The sequence below is a fragment of the Neolamprologus multifasciatus genome, chromosome 20 (genome assembly GCF_963576455.1).
Source record: "Neolamprologus multifasciatus chromosome 20, fNeoMul1.2, whole genome shotgun sequence".
NCBI classification, from domain to species: domain Eukaryota; kingdom Metazoa; phylum Chordata; class Actinopteri; order Cichliformes; family Cichlidae; genus Neolamprologus; species Neolamprologus multifasciatus.
The window spans coordinates 8,604,487-8,625,735 of record NC_140458.1 but is presented as its reverse complement, the minus strand read 5'-3'; the positions used below and the strand labels follow the sequence as shown (position 1 = coordinate 8,625,735).

Below are 21,249 nucleotides of genomic sequence, written 5' to 3'. Positions count from 1 at the left end.
ACCCAAAAAATGGAGCTGTGTTGGACTAATCTGGTAATAATATTTCAGAATTTATATTTAATGTGAAGGATTTTAAATTAAATTCAAAATTTTACAAAAAGCCAGTGAAGAGAAGCTAATACGGGAGAACTATGTAGATACAAAGTGTATGCCACCTTATGAAAAAGATAATTAATTAAATAGTAACGATTATATAACTAGATGGGGATTCACAGTGTAGGTATATGAAAATGTTTAATTCATTTCTAGAAAAAGGTAACTAACTTCAGTATTTTGTAAGTGTGATGTGTTTTAGGTTTACTTGCTTACTTCACAGTTGACGTGTTTGTACAGCGCTAAAAACCAGAGGTACTGTCTTATTAATTATTTAATTACTTGCAGATCAAATTACAATATAATCATCAAATAAAATGACATACATGCATTCATAGAATGAGTAAAAACTAATGATTTAACTCATTTAAGGAGCTTGGAAAGAAGCCCAGTCACCTTCTTTCCAGTCTTCTTAGACTACCATGACCTGTATGACCGAGAACTACACAGACAATGATTCAACTCCTAACCATCAATAAAAACACGCTCCTTTGTCATTGTGACATTTGAATATCTTTAATTCCTCTTTTGAATGTTTTCTCACTAATTATGTAAAAAGAAATTTCAGAAGCAAATTTCAGAAAAATTTGCATTACCTTTTGCCTTTTAATTAAAACATGTTACACAATTTCAAATGCAAATTCAATCATTTTCATAGCTTATTCAGTATAATGAAAGTTTATTGTCATGTGAAGCTTTAAGGTTGCCACATTTTGATATCTACACTTTTACTTTATAGATAGGAACACACATTTTTACTCGCCGAATTCTACATAGTTTAGTTTTATTTATAAATACAGAACCAGGTTGAGGGAGGGGCAGCCAGTTGAACACAGGACTAAAGAAACTTTGGAGGACTGGACCCCACCCACATCATGGCATAATGGCCTACTGCCTGAATGGCCAACACGTGGCCCAGGGACCACAAACTGCTCACCAAAGGCACCAATTTGGCAGTGAAATCTATATTTAGGTAAACAAAGTGTTTTCTATTCCTTGTGCAATATTATTATTATGCAGGTGAAAACAGATGAAGCAGGCTGTTTAAATCATAAAGGTGTAAAAACACTGTTGTAATCAAGGGTTTTGTAAATAAATAACTCAGAGGACGTTTTGTTCCATGATGGGGTAAGATATTTGGCACTAAAACATGAAATAAATACATAATCTATCCCGGTCAGCCAAAAGTTAAGGTTAAAAGTATTTCTCAATACAGCTGAGACATCTCAGGCTGCAAGTCATTTGTTTTGTACATGGATTGCTCATTAAACAAGACAAATATATGTTTTAATTGGACTCCTAAATTCTGACAAGCTTGTGTTTTTGCCACTACTGAGTCAAACGTCTCAGTGTTCACAAGAAATAACACCATCTGATTTCTGTGGATTTCTCCAAAGGCAGTTTAAGTATAAGCTTTTAAGGTCAATATTTCACAATGTCCTTTTTGTTTGCAACTTATATCTGTTTAAAATGGACATTATTATGTCATGGTCTTGTCTGACCCAACTTAATTTAAATGACTTTTGGTGCATCTAGCTAGCAGCCACCATGCATCTGCTCCACAGGCTCAAAATCTTAGCTAACGCCAAAAAGTGAAACGACTCTTTACTTTTTCCACTTCAGCGTCAGCCTGTAACAGCTGGCAGCGAATTGCGGGTAATATCAAACGAATTTCATGCTTCCAAATATAATAAAAACACAATATAATGAAGTTGTGCGTTAAACGGCTTTCTTCTTTACTGAGTGACTTATGTTTATGCTTGCGCGGAGGGATACGTGCAGGTGACACTTTTAACGGCTGCCCGGACTCGTTGTTTAAATAGACACTGAGCGCAGTTTGATTGGATGTATCTCATAAAACATCTGCTTCTTTCTTTCTTTCTTTCTATCTTTTTTTTTTTTTTGCCATGAATAGTAGTTATTATCAGTTAACTTCCACGCAAAGTGGAGTAAACAGTTAAATTAAAAAAAAAATGCAATTAATATTTTGTGTTACCAAACAATAGTAAAACTTGCCCCAGTTTTTCTGTGGATTTAGGCTGTCTCATAATCCCAAACTGACTCCATGATGTTGGGATCACTGCTCTGTGGGGACCGGTGCCATCTGTGGCTCTTTGTCTTTCAGTTTACTGATTATTCATCCTGGATCTGGCTGTGTGCATTGGAGTAATGGCAGCTTTAATCTTGCCCACCTCACTTACTGTACTGTTTGTCAGATAAGAATCTAAACATCCAAGAGTGAATTTGCACAGCACTGTGTGTACTAATCAGAGGCAGCTGCTGTAATAAACTGGCTAACAGCTGCTACCTTACACTTAACCCTAACACTTCCTAAGAAGATGAAACTGCTGTTTTAATAGAGGAAACTGGTGTTTTTCATACTTTAGGCCAGTGGTGTCCAAACCTTTTGTCCAATAGTTCCATATTTATTAATGGGAAATCACCCAGGGACCAATAATGTTTCTCAATCTTTTTTTTTTCTTTTTGAGGTGTAAACATTATGGTTTTAAAAAAAAAACAGGCATTTTCATTAACACAAGAATAATGGTGACAAAATAAAACTACTTTTGATTCACATATGGACAGTAAAATAACACAAAGGTCAAGCTGTCTGAAATACATGAAGCTTCAGTGAAGCTGCTGAATATCAGTGTCTCATGTTAATTGTAACCGATACGTACTTTTCTGTTGTTGTGTGAGTGTATAAAAGTGTTATACACCGATTGGTTGCATCTCATGGTGCTGACAACATGAGGTAAACAAAGAAATTGCACTTTATTAATTCTGTTTGTGGTGGCGGGCCATAAATAATGCATTTGAGGCAGGCACCAGACTTTGGACATGTCTGCTCGAGGCATTTGAGTTTAACAACAAGTCAAAAAAGGGAGCTTGCAGGATATCGATTTCTGTGGATGTGATATAAGGCCATGAATAGAAGTTTTAAGAAGAAATAAGATGAAACAAAGAGAAATAGTGATATTTTTACTGAGCACATCTGAATGGAGATTAAAAAACAGTTTGCACATGGAAACAAAACAAGCAACAACACTGAGACCAGTGTAGACATATCCAGGCTATAGTTGCCTGTTAACCCTATTTATGTGAAAATAGAGTATATTTGATTAACATAAAAAACAAACACTTATTAACATGAACCAGGCCACTGGTAAGCCACTTAGGGGGGTTTGATGTTAGATTAATGCTAAATTGAAACTGCATGTATGAAATTCACTTAAAATAACTTAAAACGTGCTCGTGAGGAATGGCTGAGCAGTGAATACAAAAGATGTAGTGGCATCTTTTTATTTCCCTTTTTCCCGATTAGTGCAGGGTGGTTATGTAAAGAAAACGTAAAGCTAATAAAAATCAAAATAACTGTAAATCTCAAACTTAAAAGGATCTGAAACAAAATAACTGAGGAAACACCTCTGCATCCGATTACATCCTATTTCAGTTGATTCCTTAGAAGTACAGCTGCCGTGGCCTACTTACCAACATCACCTGATACAGTGAATCTGGAGGGGAGCTGCAGGTCCAGCCTGCGCTCACGGTAACCCGTTCCAACCCAGAGAATGCCATTTAATTACTAAATCGGCTTACAGCAGTGTTTACATGATTGTTCAGAGATAATTGTAATAAGCAAAGAGTGGAGAAACATATCTGAAGAGAAACCTCACAGAATATCTTTCCCTCCTCCGTAACAAACCTGACACATTTTCACAGGAACCAGACCAATAAAGACTCCAGATGAGGTCCAAAAGGACCCAGGACCTGTCAAAGCAGAGACTGGTTTGGGTCCAAAGCAAAAGAAATTCCTTTCTAATTTGTAACAAAGCCAGGTTACAGGTACTGGGTGTGAAGTGTGGAATTGCATTCATTGCATTCTTTTAAATGTCCACCAGGAGGTGATATCTTTGGCTGCAAAAAGCCTTCCGGTCCTATGGAAGTCTATGGGAAAATTGGGACAGGATCAGAAAGGTGTACATCAGAGGGAAAGCTCAGGCCGAGCAGTTTGGAGACAAAGTTTGGGAAGCAAGGCTTGGACATGTGCAGAGGAGGGACAGTGGATTTATGAATATGAAGCTACCAGGCAGGAAGACCGTAGAGAAGATTCAGGGATGTAGTGAAGGAGAACAAGAAGAGGTGTGACAGAGGATGATACGGTTGCAGTTCAGTTTAGCAGCTGAAAGAAGAAGCTTCCCTGATACATTTGACTTTACTGTCTTGTCTTTGTTTTACTTCCTGTTCTGAAATCTTGTTTCTGCCCATAGAAACTTTAACTAAGAAATCAGATTATCCATTCCAGTGTTTAACAATCTGAAAATTGTCCAAGATTCGAGCACTTTCACAATTTAAAGCGGTTCCACCTCCCGCCTTTGTCCCATCATGACTAAATCACTGTGAGAGTGTTTTAACAGAAATGTAGACAAGAATTTAGTCGTCAACACCTGTGCAGCAACTCATGGCATCACTGCATGGGCCACCTATGTATTTATTTTCAATGGGAATTATGGCTGAAGTTTGGAATAATGATGTCATTGTATAAATAACTGTATTCAAGCTTCACACTGCTGTAAACACCATTTTGTAAAAAAAAAAGTTTCTGTTTTTGGCTCTCCATGATATCCCTGAGAGGCAATAGTTCTAATATGGTCATGTAAGCACGCATCTTCCCTTCAAAGCTGCTATTTAACAAGGATCCGCACATCAATTAAATTCAATTTTACTTATATAGCACCAAATTACAACAGATGCCCCAGAGCACTTAATGATGTGATGAAAACACCAGAAAGTAGTTGCTTTTAAGGGATACAGCAGGGAGCTAAGGAGTTTTAAATAAGGATTATTTTGGTCTGTGAACAATACAAAGCTATTCTAGCAGATAAAAATATGTTGATAGAATTGAGCATAACACTTGGTGAAAACTCAAGCAAGACATACTGGAGATGAGGGTGACATGTCCCAGTGATCTTCAGTCATATTTTTGTATGCTGTACAGTTTCTGGAACACCACAACACTTTGTTGACCATTTTGCTGCATGTTGCTCTGCACGGTGTTTGACTGGCTGCTATTCACAGTCAAACGACACATCTCAGGAGGACATGCAGCCAAACAAGAGGAAGCTGTTATTTTTAGTGGGTGGTGAAGCGGTTAGCAAAGGTGCTTCAAAGCAAGAAGGTTCTGGGTTCAAACCTGGGGGACGGCTGAGTTTGTTTGCGTATGCATGTTCTATCTGTGCCTGCGTGGGTTTCCTCTCGGTACTCCTGCTTCCTCCAACAGTCTAAAGACTTGCACGTCAGGTGAATTGGTGATTTTAAATTTGAGTGTGGTTGTCCTGTGTGTAATACAATTCCCACCTAAAGGCAGCTAGGACAAGTCCCAGCGTACATAGAAGAAAATTAGTGAAATAGTAACCTGCTATTTGATTAATAGGCTCTTCTTATTAGTCATAGGTAACGTTTGACACCAGTGGCTTGCGTGAAGTGTAGAAGCAGACAGGAAATATGAGCAGGAGGGGGGTGGAAAGGCTTGCATCAAAGACCCCTTGGCCTGATTTGTAAAGGGGTCACATGTGGTTACCTGGCACCATCTTAGACCACCGAGTCTCTGACAAGTTATTACACAAAATATGCAAAGACAACATTTATTCAGAGCACAATTCAAATACAACTTAGCTCACATAAAAATGGCATTACAAGGAAGGCAGTGAGAAATGCATCGCTTTGGTTATTTAGGATTAAATAACAGCCTTGCTGTCACAGATTTAGGCCTTACAAATTTCAGTATTCTTCGTCGTTTTCAGAGTCGGGGTTCATTTGGCCCAACTCCTCGTAATCTTTCTCCAAACAAGCCAGGTCCTCTCTGGCCTCTGCAAACTCTCCCTCCTCCATGCCCTCACCCACGTACCAGTGGACGAATGCACGCTTAGCGTACATCAGGTCAAATTTGTGGTCAAGACGAGACCAGGCTTCTGCAATAGCAGTGGTGTTGCTCAGCATGCATACAGCCCTCTGGACCTTGGCCAGGTCTCCACCAGGAACTGCAGTTGGAGGCTGGTAATTAATGCCGACCTGTAAAGACAAAGTTAAACGTCAGAAACATGACGTATCTTAAGGTGTACTTGTTAGACCTCAGTTACACAGGCCTAGAGACGTGTTGGCAACCTAGCAACTACTAAATATGTTTTCCCTGACCGGCTGGCAAATGGCTGCAGGAAGTTGCAGTTATGATTGCTTTGGTTGATCTCAGATTTCGGCAGTCAGCCATTTTTGGCATGAAAGATACCGACTTGTCTGCAAACAGTCACCAACTAATCATCAAACGGTAGTGAAAACTGAAAAAGTGAGATGCAAACCAGAAATGGAGAATGTTCACCTGTAATGTAAAAAGACGTGTTTTACTTGCTACACATGTTCTCTAGTAATGCCTGATTTCATGGGGTCAGTGACTGATTTCCCGGCCTGTGTGACTACTGATTACATCTGTAGTCACACAGATGACTACAGATGCATGAAGCGCCTTGAGGCGACATTTGTTGTGATTTGGCGCTATATAAATAAAATTGAATTGAATTGAATTGAATCTGACATCATTAGCCATTTCTAGGTTTAAATGCTCCTTCGCAGACACCGAGGAACCACTTAGGGTTAAAACAGTCAAAATTCTCTAACCTGTTCTTTCGGGTGTTAAAGATTAACATCCAGGCAGCCATGGAAAGTGGATTTATGAGGTTTAGTTGAATGGTTTACACATTTGCCTAACAGTTAAATTCTGGGAGGAGACACAAATCCTGTCAGTTGAAGGGAACCAAACATAAAAATCTGCCAGATTATGCCACTTGCTATGGTGAATAAGGCAGTAGTGGAAAGTAGCTCTGAGCAGTTTGCAGAGGTGGTAGGTACCATAGTACAAATACTTCATTACTGTGCTTAAGCACAATTTTCAGTTTTCTGTTTTTTACTTGAGTATTGATTTTTCACACAACTTTGAACGTCTTCTCCGTACATTTTAAGACCAATAGCTGTACTTTCTACTCTTTACATTTTCAAAACAGGCTTCTCATTTTTGGTTTAAGACATTTGAGGGGAGTTATTATTTCACATCTAGCCTTTAAACGTCAGACCTGTTTGAGCAGTAACAGTAACAATGAAAGGCAATCCTAATGGTCTATCAATCACTGGGGGTTACTGCATCAAAAAAGATGAAAGGTACATAATTTATAGCGCCATAGCCATTTTAAGCAGCTGTACCTAACTTCATTTATAGGTAAGAACTGTTCAGTGGTATTTGATAAACTGGAAAGCTAAAGCTTACATGGAAGTCCTCATTGGATAACTTCACATCATGTACAGAGTGGATCTATACACGATGTGAAGTTATGTTTTTTTTCATGTGGAAGCTGATGATGCTTAGATTCATTCACTGAATTGCACATTAATATAAACTGTTTACCGTCTAGTACAAATACAGCATAAAATGTATACTGTCTGTATACTAGACAGCATACTGTTTATCCTGTCTAGTATACAGACAATATAAACAGTATACTGTCAAGACAGTATGTCATGATAGCCTGTGAAACATCTGCTTACATCTTGTTGAATTCAGCTGTGTAAATCCACAAAGAGCAGTAAACCTCAGAGTAGCAGAACAGGTCAGCTGATCACAGCTTGTACATATAGACAACCTATTGGAGCTCACAATAGAAATCATTATGAGTTGTGTTTCTTTTCGTCATGCTAATCCACAGGATGGAATGGAAGGAAGAAGACACTGAAAACCTCAGTCAAGAGAACCTCTGAGATGATCCATCCACAATGCTACGTTAGTTGTTAACATGTTGCTGTGCAGTTTGGATTACTCTGTATGAAAAAGCTCTAAAACTAAGGTTAATGTCCACATGGCTATCTTAGCTTTTTCTGATGACTTCATGTGTTCAATTACTGATTTCTGGTCACATTAAATAAAATCTGATGTCCATTTTGTAAATTATGGACATCATTGAGGTCAGAATTGAGGACTCTTCAGGGTATGTTCACTGGCCGGTCAATTTCTATTTAAGATCAACCCATTGCTCACCATTTCCTGTTTTCAAACACCAAGATGTTAATGTGACATTGTTCAGCTTGAGGTTTCAAAACAGAACTTCATAACATCCATCTTTTATAATGTCTTTGATGGCTACTAACCTTGAAGCCAGTGGGGCACCAATCAACAAACTGAATGGAGCGCCGGGTCTTGATATTTGCAATGGCAGCGTTCACATCCTTTGGGATGACATCGCCTCGGTACAGCATGCAGCATGCCATGTACTTGCCGTTACGAGGATCACACTTGACCATCTGGTTGGTTGGTTCAAAGCAAGCACTGGTAATGTCAGACACGGTCAGCTGCTCGTGGTACGCCTTCTCAGCAGAGATGATTGGTGAGTAGGTAACCAGAGGGAAGTGAATACGAGGAAATGGGACCAGGTTGGTCTGGAACTCCATCAGATCCACATTGAGGGCGCCATCAAAACGAAGGGAGGCTGTGATTGAGGAGACAATCTGACCAATCAGTCTGTTGAGGTTGATGTAACCAGGACTCTCAATGTCTATATTACGATGACAGATGTCGTAGATGGCCTCATTATCAACCATGAAGGCACAGTCGGAGTGCTCCAGGGTGGTGTGGGTGGTCAGGATGGCATTGTAGGGCTCCACCACTGCCGTGGACACTTTAGGAGCTGGGTAGATGGCAAACTCCAACTTGGATTTCTTGCCGTAATCGAGCGAAAGACGCTCCATTAGCAAAGAGGTGAAGCCAGAGCCGGTACCACCTCCAAAGCTGTGAAAGACGAGGAAACCCTGCAGGCCGATGCACTGGTCGGTCTGACGAGACACAAGAGTTTTCAGTATTAAAGCAGCTAAAGCCAAATTTCATACAGTTTATCAAACAGGTAAGTAACCTTATTGATAGGGTGTTTCTTTCTGAAATTGTAGAGTCTTTTACTTTACGTAATAAAGTATCTTGAGGTGACTGTATAAATAAAACTAAATTGAATTTTCATCATTTCATTTCATTTTTTTTTTTTTTTTAGAACTGGTTCCATTTTTCCATTTCTTACATGTTTCAGTTGTACCAAACCACGTGTGTGTCAGTCTTGAGGACACCACAAGCCACTTTGCAGCATCTGCAGTTTTGATTATAGCAGCACAAGCAGAAGAAACAGCAGCTACGGCCTCCTGATGGAAATCACTATCAACCACCAAAACCAACTGCTTCCTACACGCACATGCCAGTTTCTGTTGAAGTTAAAATAAATTTCTAACTTCTAGCTATCATTTGGAAACCGTTGCTATTGTGGGTTTATCTCCCTTAACAGACCAATCAGCATGCATTAGCTGATTTTATATGGGCCAAACAGCTTCACTATAAGAAAAACTTGTGGAAACTAAACAGCTTTAAAAAACTATAAAGAATAACAACTTAAAAAAATGTGTTTATTGCCTAGAAGAAGGTGTAAATGGTTCTTTAGTCATTTGCTCTTCTTCTTTCAGGGCTATTTCATGAGTGCCTGTAGACAGTTTCTGTACAATGGGATTAAAAGGCGGAGGAGAAAGTTCCCCCAAATCTCCTCTAGTTGTAGTTCATGTGGGAAAAGTAGCTCAGATACTGTTAATGAGCACTGAAGCAAGCCACCAGTCTGGTTATCTTGCAATATTTTCTTTTATTGCATTTCACTTTGATGCCCGAGTTTTAAAATTTCTTGGAATCTGCCAGTGTTAAGTCTTGATGCATGCTCAATCATCCAGGTAAGTAAATCTCCAAAAGTTGATTCTGTTCATCTGGACGTAGCGTTTTGTGGGAGAAACGTTTCGTCACTCATCCAAGTGACTTCTTCAGTCTCAGCTGACTGCAGATTTCCCCAATCTTATAAACAGCACATTTGCATAATGACTGAAACCAGCCCACTGAAGGAACAAAGGGCTGGGAGGTCAGTTCCTTAATCTTAACTATGCAAATTCTCATGACTATTGATCAACAACCACTGATCAAAGCCCAAAGTTCAGTCATTATGCAATGTACTGTTTATAAGATTGGGGAAACCTGCAGTCAGCTGAGACTGAAGAAGTCACTTGGATGAGTGACGAAATGTTTCTCCCACAAAACGCTACATCCAGATGAACAGAATCAACTTTTGGAGAGTGCCAGTGTTAAGATGAATTATTGCATAATAATTTGGATTTTGAACAAACCAGATATTTATTGAAAACGTTTATTGAAACCAAGCTCATAACTACTTGAAAACATAAGCACTGTTTTTTGTTAACAAGCTCGCCATGTTTGGGTGATGGCTGAGGTGAAGCTTTGAGTAGAATATTTTTAGGGCTTTCAACCACAGATTATAGTCTTCATCATGTATCGAGTTAGCTAAGAGTCTGTCTACGTTTAATGCAGATGGCAGGGGGGTGTAATGACCCCTGTCTCTGTTGGAGAACGATAACTGACAAAAGCCAGAAAAGTCTATCTGCAGATAAGGACAATGTGATAAGCATGGAAGAAAAAAAAAAAAAGATTAAAAAGAAAACTGTTAGCATGTTGGATTTCATAGATCATTAAAGAGCTTTTACAGTTCTTATTCTTCCCGTACATAAGGATAATCTGTTGCCGTCTTTGCAATGGTGAACCATCCAGAGTAAACCACTAAAGTGCTGACAATATAAAGCAAAAGCGTTAAACAGTTGTCTGTCGTTGGCTGCTATCAGGTAGAAAGTGTACCAACCTGAAAATGATTAATAATAAACTCAACAGTCTAAAATAAAACATTAACTGACTTTTTTTCATATTATGCTCATTTGCCTCATTCCTGGAACTTAATTTAGCATCACTCACATATCTGTCTGTTCAATATGTATCAAATCCCACCAGCCTGTTAGCTTGCTATAGCCTAAAGGCTGAAAGTTTTATTACTGTAGTAAAACCAGTTTTTTCTGCTAATTATTATTTTATACCGGTGCAAACAGGTTTTATGGGGTTGTGCCAAAGTTGGTGCAACAGTTTCTTAAACACAAGCTACAACAAGCTATGCTGTGAGGTTAAGATGAGCAGGGAGGGGGACCTGGGGTAACTGACGGCAGTAGCATTGGTATACTAGTGTTACCATCTTCTCATCTGATTCAAACCTACAAAGGAAGCAGGATATTCCTTTAAGTGTCACGTCATTGATTTAAAGGGGAATTATGATGCTTCTACTTATTCCATGTCATGTATTTGCTCTAACAATAGGAATACAGCTGCTGTTTGAGAGGAGTCACCTTAAAGCGAGAAGAGCTTAAATGGTTTGTTTCTGAAAGGGGCAACAGCACAAGATGAACAAAGGTTATTTTAAACTGTGAGTCTAGTAATACGGATAAAGTATATAAAAAAACAACAACCAAAAAATCCAAAACGTTTTAAATTACAGTCACTAAACCTCAAAAAAATAAATGAATAACTAGAGAGAAAAAAAGAATACTTAAATAAAAGGTCCAAATAATAAAAAGGGTTTAATAATAAAACTATTATAAGAGCACCATTACACCTACTGATAAAGAAAATAGCAGAGCTTCTCTTTCATTATTACTAACCATTTTACGGATGCGCTCCATGACTCCATCAATGATTTCTTTCCCGACAGTGTAATGACCTCGAGCGTAGTTGTTGGCTGCATCTTCTTTTCCAGAGATCAGCTGCTCAGGGTGGAAGAGCTCCCTGTACTTTCCGACCCTCACTTCATCTGGAAGGAAAGATCACATTCAGACCCGACTCATCTCCCCTTTAGGTACCTAGGTCATGATCCTGGTTCTTAGCCCCTGAATTTTGAAGGGTTTTTTTTTCTTTTACTTTGAATTGTTATTTAGCACTGTGTTTGGTCCATAGATTTATTATTAGATTTGAGTTTCACATTTTTGCTCAAGTGTGTTGATTAGCATTCTTTGGGTGTGGTCCCTTGTTTCCTAGCGTGCTGGTGTCTTATCTCAGTGTTCACCCGGTTTACTCTCCCCACTTCATTATCCTTGATTAAGTTCACAATTTTCATTTCATCCTATAATATTTTACCAATCTGAAATAGGGAATACAGGACATTTCAGTTATTTATTATATTATAAAGTTGTCAAGTATGTTTCTGATTTGTGTAATCCACAAACTATATGTAAAAAAAATGGATATGGCTACCATAGTGGTTTTTTTTTTTTTAAATGCTTCAACATTGGGATTTAGTCCATTATACTGGGTTTGTGGAGTCTGGAGTTCGTTGCTGTATGGAGCCAAGGCTTGTTAGCAAGTTGAAATTATAAACTATGTGTTCACCACACAAACAAAAAGATCTGGAATTAGCATTGAGTAGACAAAATACTAGAATTTCATCAATCAAAACTGAAGCACAAACTTCTTCGACAGAGCATGTCACATTACGTTCCAGATAATTCTATCAAACTGCTCCAGCAATCACCAACAACACAAATACAACAAAGAGGTCCAGTTCAGTGGCTTAACAAATGAGTTGAGGCCTAGCAGGCAGGCACATCCACCACTGTACTGACTGCAGGAAGGGAGAAACTATCCCTACAGGCCAAATCTGTTCTTTATTCCTTTTCTTTTTTGGTTGTAAATGCCCTTTTAAATGATATAAAGTTCTCTGTGGATTGACTCACCTCAAGTGGCCATTAGAGGAGCTGCAGTTTTTGACACTTGTGTTCATTTTTCAGCCCCAGAGGCTGCTGCTTGGGCTGCTGTAGTGAAGGTCTGCTCCTTAACTATATTACTTTTCATTATTTATCCACAGGTCATGTGGTTTTTTGCAGAACCTTAGAGAAACTAAATTTGTGAAAGAAATATTTTATTTTAAGACCGTTCAGTGAAGGCTTGGTAAGCAGTTATATAAAATGAAACAGTCTGGAAAAAGGTTGAGACATAATGGAAGAAAATGTTCTTTCCCTGCTGAAATCCACTGAAAATTACCTTCCACATCCAGCTGTTTACATAATATCCATTCAATAGAAGGTGAAGGAGTCACGACTGCACTTGTTGCCTGGATACCAGTCTTAAATCCACATGGCTCATGTGGATTGAAATGCGTCACACTTGATACTTATGACCACAGATAATTGGACCCAAAATGTTAATTAAAAAAATAAGGAGGGTAAAAAAAGCACATAATCAAAGCTGCTCACCAACCACAGTGGGCTCCAGGTCCACGTATATCGCTCGTGGAACGTGACGCCCAGAGCTCCCAGTGTTGAAGAAAGTGTTGAAAGGATCTTCTCGAGAGTTTGCTTCAGCTGGAGAGTCCAGGAAGACGCCATCAGGCCCAACACCATGCTCCAGGCAGAAGAGCTCCCAGCAGGCATTTCCCATCTGGACACCTGCTTGGCCCACATGGATAGAGATGCACTCCCTCTGCACAGAAGAAGATTAAGTTGGAAGCTTATCATAGACACAAAGTATAAATCAGCACAGTCACCAACTGGAAACATCATTCAGATTCACAAAAAAGGATCTTTAGAAGACAAGTTAACTATAAAACTGCACTTTTTTGCCATGCTGGATGCATATTTGAAGTCAGACTCATTTCAGATAAAGGTGCTCAGCACAGTAGCAGACAATGAAAGTTTTTTTTTTTTTTTTTTTTACCAGAGAAATTTAATTAGGGTGTTTTTCTGCACAGAGGAATTTCTGGCAACTCCCAAAGAGATTTTGTTCAGAGCCAAAGGAAAATTACTGGAAACTTTTTTTAAAAAACTTTTTTGCTTAAATTTTACTTGAGTGGAATAAAAGGTTTATAAAATAATAAATGTATTGATGAAAAAGCCCAAAATATCAAGAAAATGCATTCAAATCTCTCACATAGGTAAAAACAGACTTGTTTCCTTTACTGTTGTGAAACCACAGATTTAAACTAGGAGCCAAACAGAAAAGGTCCTCAGTGTTTAAATTGAATTATCACTGAATTAAAAAAAAAAGAAAAGAAAAAAGTTTTACTTTGGAGAAAAATGCTTTAATCACATTTGTTGTGATTTTTGTTTGTTTATTTTTCTTTATTTTGGAGGATTTATAAAAATGCAGGCAGAATGTTCAAATGTCCATAAATCAAAATATGACAATGATTATTTGATGAGTTGCTTAAACTTGATTCTTCAAAATATAATGAAATGCTAAAAGAAGTCGAGTTACTCTAATTCAGACACAAAAACTGAAGATGTAAAATCCTAACTTAAGCTAAAAAGAAACACCTGTAAGAAAAGAAAAACATTAATAAAGAGATACTATGTAAGTACATAAAAATAAATGAAATTGCTCAATTTGAAATTATGCTGAAAGTAAAATATGTAAAACAATCCACTTATTTAAAAATCAAATAATATTTAAAGTAATTAGATTTCATAATTTGGCTTAGAATTTTACTTTCACACTGCAGTTAAGAGCTCAGAGCACAAACATCTCCTAATACACTCTCTTTTGTGCAATGTTTGTGCCCTTGCTCTGTCTATTGTTAGGTGTAAACAATACTGAAAAACAGGCCACACTCATTTCAACACTTCATTGGTGCATCTTCCAAAATCTTCCAGTCGTGTTTCAGCATGTTGAAAATTTCAGCTCGTTTTACCCAGAGGCAGAACATCCCCTTAGATGATTTTTCACTGTTGAGTGACAGTTTTTAAGTCATAGGGAGACAACAGAGAACATGAATGCTAAAACATGCGCAGCAAATCTTAAATATGAACCAATAAATAGGCTACAAACTGCAGATTAAACCACCGGATAGGAAGAAAGGAAGAAAACTGGAAGATCATGAGCAAAATTATGAAGCATCCAGGTCCAAGCACTCAATGTAGGTTTGAATTAAAAAGGGAAAAAAGGTCCCTTTTTTCGAGAAACATTAAAAATATACCAAAGTGTATTTACTTGCACTTTCTTCAGGGTATAGGCCCTTAAAAATATGATTAAAGAATAATGTGAGCAATAGAACAAATTTATTCAGTGCAGACTGCGTGTGCAGAGTGGAGGTCATTGAGGAAAAAGTGATTTTTATGTATTAAAAACCAAACATTAAAGTTTCTAGATTTCCAGAGATTCCCTTACCATGTTGCTTCAGACGATTTTAAAAGCAGCTTCTGTTGTAGAATATCTGAAGTTTAGCGTCTGTCAGTGAGGCTCTGGACAGACACAGACTGCGTAATTCCTCTGCCGCGTCCCGGGACGAGTAACGTGTCTCCACCAGCACAGCTCGGTTCTGTCCCGTGTGCTGCTCGCCGCTCTTTATACATGTAGACGCCTCTCAGTTGGGTCTGTCTGAAGGTGCTGATTCAGGGCTTTGGGAGGAGGGAGAAGACTGATGTACGGAGGGAGGGAGGAAAGCTTTCCTCCCCCATTAAGCCAGTTCTGCCTCAAAAGGTTGTTTTAGACACTTTTCTGGCTTGTTGTTACTTGTATGCATTCGAAGAAACGGCATTTGGACAGAAAATCAGACACACTTGTCATCTTTGACAAGTTTGTTCACATTTTCCTTCTTGGTAGAGCAAAACCTGACTACAAACAACTCTCCGTTTTATAAAGTTATACAATTTTCTTTTGTTTTCAGCTTTTTGGCTCCTTTGTTTAGCAGAATGAAAAAATGGAATAGACATTAAAGTGTACTTTCAAATTCTACTGAAGGAAAACAGTGATCAAAAATATAATGCATGCATAATAATGCATGTGTTGGCTACATTATAAAACTGTTGGGTTGTTACATTTTCTGGAGTCAAGGAGTAGCTTTTTAACTACTTAGCCCCTCTAAAGGATAAATATGAGTAGTCTAAAGATTGGTTTAGAGAAAAGAACATACAGGTCTGTCAATCATTTCCCCCTTTTGACCTGAAAACAAACATTTAAAATAATTTAAGAGGGAAAAATATTTTTGGTTATACTGCTGAATTTAACCTAGTAAACCTTCAGTAAGTAGTAGCCACCTGCTGATAAACAAATACACTTGGTTTACTGACCATCAGCAGGTGTGAGTACCACCGTAAAAGCAGAAGGCTGGCGGTTTACTGGTCTGGAGCATTCAGGTGTGGGTTAACACAATGTCAAAGAAGAGAGACACAAGCAATGATCTGAAAAAAGAAACTGTTGCTACACATCAATCTGGAAAGTTTTCAAGGTCATTTCTGAACAGTTTGAAGTGAATCAGATTATTCATAACTGGAAAATGAGACAGTTGCCAGAGTGGACATCCCAGGAAGTTTAACTGTAACTGTAACAAGCATGGCTTGTTTGGAAGGATTGTGAAGAGAAAGGCAGAAGTTTAGCAAAATTCTTGTTTAAAAAAACATAGCTTCATGACCTGTGTGTATTTTCAGTGAACAAAGCTTTGAGACTTTTCAACCATTAATATCTATGCACGCTTACAGATTTACACACACTGTTTGGGATACGCAAACAAAATCTCTGCACAGATCGAAATACACACGTTGTTTAAGATACACACGTACAAATGGTTTCGCTACAATAATGGCCTGAAAAAGGCTGTTCGTCTAAAAGGAACATGGCAGCACAGCTTGCAAAGTTATTTTCGAGCAAAACAAGTCTTCTGGAAAAACGAAAATAAAAAAGAATAAAATTCCAGGCTATCTGTCCACATAGTTAAAAGTTGTATTGAAATTGTTTGCAACAAGACAATCATCCCAAGCACATGAGCAAAACTACAACAGAATATCTTAAAAAAGGAAAAGAAACCTCAAAGCAAACTTCAAACTGAAATGCTGTGGTGGGACCATAAGAGAGCCGTGCACAAATAAAATACCTGCAAACCTCAATGAACTGAAACAATATTGTAAAGAAGGGTGGGACATAATTACTTTAAGTTATTCCTGCTAAAGGTGGTTCTACTAGCTTCTGAGTCAAGGAGTGTACCTTTCTAAGAATTGCACAGAGCCCTGTGAAAAATGTATGTTTCACATAATCGTACATGAGTCAATTCAGTATGGAGGAGTTAAAGAATGCTAAATTTTGCCTCTGAAAACATGAGAATCCCAAGAAACATAATTTTTCTGCACTGTCTGTGACATAAAACATTTAGTATTTTGCATACATGAAGAACCTTAAGAATATCAGCATGTATTGCAAAATATTAAACTTGGAAACATATTTGATTTATTACTCAGGTTTGCATTTACATACATTTTCTGTTGAAGATCTCTACAAGAGAGTACCTTCCTCGCATTTGTGCCATGAAATCTAATATTTCTCTTTTATTAAAAAACCTGTTGAAATGATCCTGTGTCATCATTTGCTGGTTTTGAAAGGCAGTCTTTCAACAGTATCCGATTGCTCTGTTTAGCATTCATCAAATCAAAGCTTCAGATATCTGTCAGATAGCATTTCCTTTCTGGAATAAACGTACTTAGTGGTGGGAAAAGCACCCGTTGTTAGAGATATTACCAGAATTACATTTGGTGAATGCGAGGCTGAAACTCCCCCAAAGGGAGGATGTCTTAATTAGTTTTAGTTCCTAATTGTCTTAATTAGTAGCTTGACATTTCCACTTTGTAACTTTTTAACTCCACAATTTTTCTTTTTTAATGTATTATTTGACATTTTATAAAATGGTCTGTTTAGAAGATATTCATTTTTTTCCCTACCAGATTATCTCATGATGCTTTAGAGGCGCCAAATCCCCAGTTTGAGAACTACTATAGTACCTAAAGAGTCCTTTTTAATAGTTAAAATGAGCAATAATTAACAGTAAAACGCTGTTATTGTGTTCATGCTAGGCTAGGCTTATTTATTTATTTATTACCAGACTTTTACTTGCACACATAGTTGCAGTGTATAACAAAAAGTCACACATTATATTCTAGAGCAATAACTACTGTATAATATCAAAGCCTGGGTGAACAGGGGTGCTGAAGGAGCTGCAGCAGCCCCTGGCTGATTGTAGAGGACCTGCAAGCCCCCAAATACAGCTGGGTCGTGTTTAATTGAATTGTGTCAGTTTATTTATTTATTTTTAATTTGTAATTCAGTCCCACCATGGACATTAGTCTATTATTAATCATTAGTCAGTGATGCAATGCTGTCACAGGCCAGAAGGCCAGTATTTGGGAATGGACTCAAAAGCAGTTTGAAGTAGGCCCACACTGTAGGTGGTGTTGGGACCTGTCTATTATAGAAGGGATTATGGTCTTACTGGAGGAAGTGAGGAGACCAGTATCAATGTCCAAAGCTATGTGGGACCAGGGCCTGTGAGGTGTGGCTAGGGGTTGGCGCAAACCTGAGGGTCAAAGGGAGTTATTCTTCCTGCATGCACAGATAGAACATGCTGCTACATAATCTTTAACATACTTTTCTAGAGTGAGAGAGGAAGGCACGAGATGAAGCTTACCTTGGGGCCCGCATTTGGGGGCTCCAGAATTGGAGGGGTCAACTATAAACTGTTTCTTCATGTTGAGGTTAACCAGGACAGATGCAGAGGTGAACAGCTGCTTTAATTTCTTGAAGGCTGACTTGGCTTCTGGGGACCAAACTAAAGGAGTCTTGGTGGAGGTGAGTGAGTGTTGCGGATACCTGTAGTTCCGCATTAAGAATCGTTAAAAGTTGGCAAACCCAAGGAATCGTTGCAGGTGTTTCCAAAACGTGGGAGTGGACCATTTGCTTACTCCCCGGATCTTGGATACATCTTTACCTGCCCCCCTACGAAAATGTAGCCGAGAAAAGTGACAGAGGGAGAGTGGTATTTGAATTTCTCCGACTTGACATCAATTTTCCAAGAGGTGTTGCAGGACACTCCAGACATGAACCTAGTGCTCCTCTAGAGATTTGGAAAAAATATGAATTTCATCTAAATACACAAAAACAAAGATGTTCAAACAGCACATCATTCACTAGTACCTGAAACACTGTGGGGATGTTGGTGAGACCAAATGGCATGACTAAATACTCAAAGTGTCCCATGGGTTATTCTGTTTCTGTAATCATGGGTAACCAGGGATCAGAGGGGTGCCTGGAGAGGCGAAGGTAAAAAACAAGAGGGTCTCCCAGTGATTTTCATATGAGAATAGGTGGACAGGTTCGGTTTGATGGGTGATTAAAGCAAAAATTTGGTTATTGAGTGCGGTGGCAGGTAGGGGAGGGTCGAGTGAAGTAATTGGAAGGTTTAACTGTTTGGACAATTTAATGTCAATTGCATTTTGTTCTGCTCCAGTTGATAAGCACGTGAAGAGAATGAGTAAATTGGTTAAAAACTGAATGAAACTGCTAGTAACAAACAGGGTTTAGAATTTTTCAAGGAGCTGCCCAACCGTATCTCCGAAACTACCAGAATCTTTTGGCCGAATAGGACAGGTTGCAAGGATATGATTTGAAGACCGTACGTGGCCCACCATATAAGATGAGTTTGAATTCCTTAACATAAACAATATGGACTAATGTATTGGGCTACACGTCCTCATCTTTGAGTTCAGGTGTTTTCACTCCCATTGCCGCAGATACATATAGCCATGCAGTCTGTCACTGGAAATCTTTTTATTAGAAAGAATGGGACCCTGTAAAGCAGCAGTCCCCAACCTTTTTTGCGCCACGGACCGGTTTATGTCGGACAATATTTTCATGGACTGGCCTTTAAGGTGTCGCGGATAAATACAACAAAATAAAACCCGGACTGGCACTAAAAAAAAACCAGAAGATTTATTCATAACACACAGGAAAAGACCCAGGGAAACCAGGTTAACGATAAAAACTATTAAAAAAAAATAACGCTAAAAATATGATAAAACCATGAAAACCATAAATTTCACACCCGAGCCTCAACTCTCGCTGCCCAGTATCAAACGACTCACGGACCGGTACCGGTCTGGTTGTGAAATCTCTTCACTCCCAGCTATTCTACGACTAACTGTAAGCACTATAATTGCAAAGTGCAAGTGTTTAGCTCCAGAGTAACTAATACAACAGATATACACATACAATACTCAATAACTGCATAGAGTGAATCCAGACGTGAATAGCAAGGGGCAAGTCAGACTTGTCAGTCACAAGTGGTTAAGAAAGAATACCTAAAAGATCCAAAATGTACAAATTGAACTTGTGTTTCTTATAAAATGAGTGACTGAGGAAAGAAACTCATCAGGAAACTCACCAGCAATGTGATCACAGAGGTCAAATCTGAGGATCATCTTCCCATGAACTACATGATCCCACACACGCAGACAGAAACACACACACACACACACACACACACACACACACACACACACACACACACACACACACACACACACACACACACACACACACACACACACACACACACACACACACACACACACACACGTCCCTGATGTGCAATAGTACCAAGTGAAAATTTTCCTACCATAACAAAGCCTTTTATTCTATTTTGTATAGTATGTTATTCTAGTTGATCTTATCCTATTCTATTGTGTTTTTCTTAATTTTTATTGCTCTTAACTTTTACTTTCTGCTGTGACCAAAAACTAATAAAGGTTTATCTTATCATATCTGAAGAACCAGAACCACAGGTAGCCTGCTGGCTTCTCAGACCCAAACGTTACAGCCGTCATTTTTACTTTCTGTGATCTTGAACGCAGAGAGCTGTTTTCCTCAGTGTATCATCAAATTATGTTATATTTTCAAGTTTTAAAAGTTTGACCCTTACCATTCGCAACTCCCACAGTCAAACATCCCCAAAATCTATTTAATAATAATAAAACAGTGGTTTTCTATCCTATCTTTAAAAAAAAAAAAAAAAAAAAAGTAGAACATTTTAAGTGCTGCATATTAAAATACTCTGGTGCTGTGCCACTCACTGCCTTTTATCCTTTTATGCTCTTCTTCTGATTTTATATTTTTATTCTGGACTCCAGTAGAGTAACTGTGAATGATTCACAGTTCAACGAAACGCTTATTTATCTTATACTGGTAGCTGGCACTCACCTCTAAATGTGAAATTTGAGGCACATTTAATGTTGACATAATCCAAATATTTGAACATTTTAAAGGGTCTCTGCCAGAGAAGCTTGAAATGTGAACATGAATAAAAATGATCATATTACTTATAATTTCTTAAGGACCGTCTTCAAACTTCACAACAATATACTACACCTTGGGGGGCATGAGTACCTAGGTTGGCTAAC

At 38.4% G+C, this 21,249-nt stretch overlaps 1 protein-coding gene across 3 annotated transcripts; it reads right to left on the bottom strand.

Moving 5' to 3' along the window:
* Window positions 1–664: 664 nt before the first annotated feature.
* tuba5 (tubulin alpha 5) lies at window positions 665–16,865 on the bottom strand. 3 transcript variants are annotated; one of them, XM_085146596.1, is made up of 5 exons: window positions 15,200–16,865; window positions 13,291–13,516; window positions 11,704–11,852; window positions 8,284–8,964; window positions 671–6,165 (listed from the first exon to the last, which is right to left on the bottom strand). In XM_085146596.1, exons 1-5 carry the CDS (start codon window positions 15,200–15,202, stop codon window positions 5,875–5,877), a joined length of 1,350 nt encoding a protein of 449 aa, XP_085002722.1. In that variant the 5' UTR covers window positions 15,203–16,865; the 3' UTR covers window positions 671–5,874. The 3 variants fall into 3 exon arrangements, with proteins under 3 accessions (XP_085002724.1, XP_085002723.1, XP_085002722.1); XM_085146597.1 differs by lacking the exon at window positions 15,200–16,865 and having other exon boundaries at window positions 670–6,165; window positions 13,291–14,331; XM_085146598.1 differs by lacking the exons at window positions 13,291–13,516; window positions 15,200–16,865 and having other exon boundaries at window positions 665–6,165; window positions 11,704–13,278.
* Window positions 16,866–21,249: the final 4,384 nt, after the last annotated feature.

What these genes read in the sequence shown, in the direction of transcription:
- tuba5 (XM_085146596.1), bottom strand. An exon ending in CCTGGAGCCCACTGTGGTTG is followed by an intron (nt 11,853 to 13,290) that starts GTGAGCAGCTTT and finishes CTTTCCTTCCAG; the next exon opens with ATGAAGTGAGGGTCGGAAAG. An exon ending in GGTGCCCCACTGGCTTCAAG is followed by an intron (nt 6,166 to 8,283) that starts GTTAGTAGCCAT and finishes TTGTCTTTACAG; the next exon opens with GTCGGCATTAATTACCAGCC.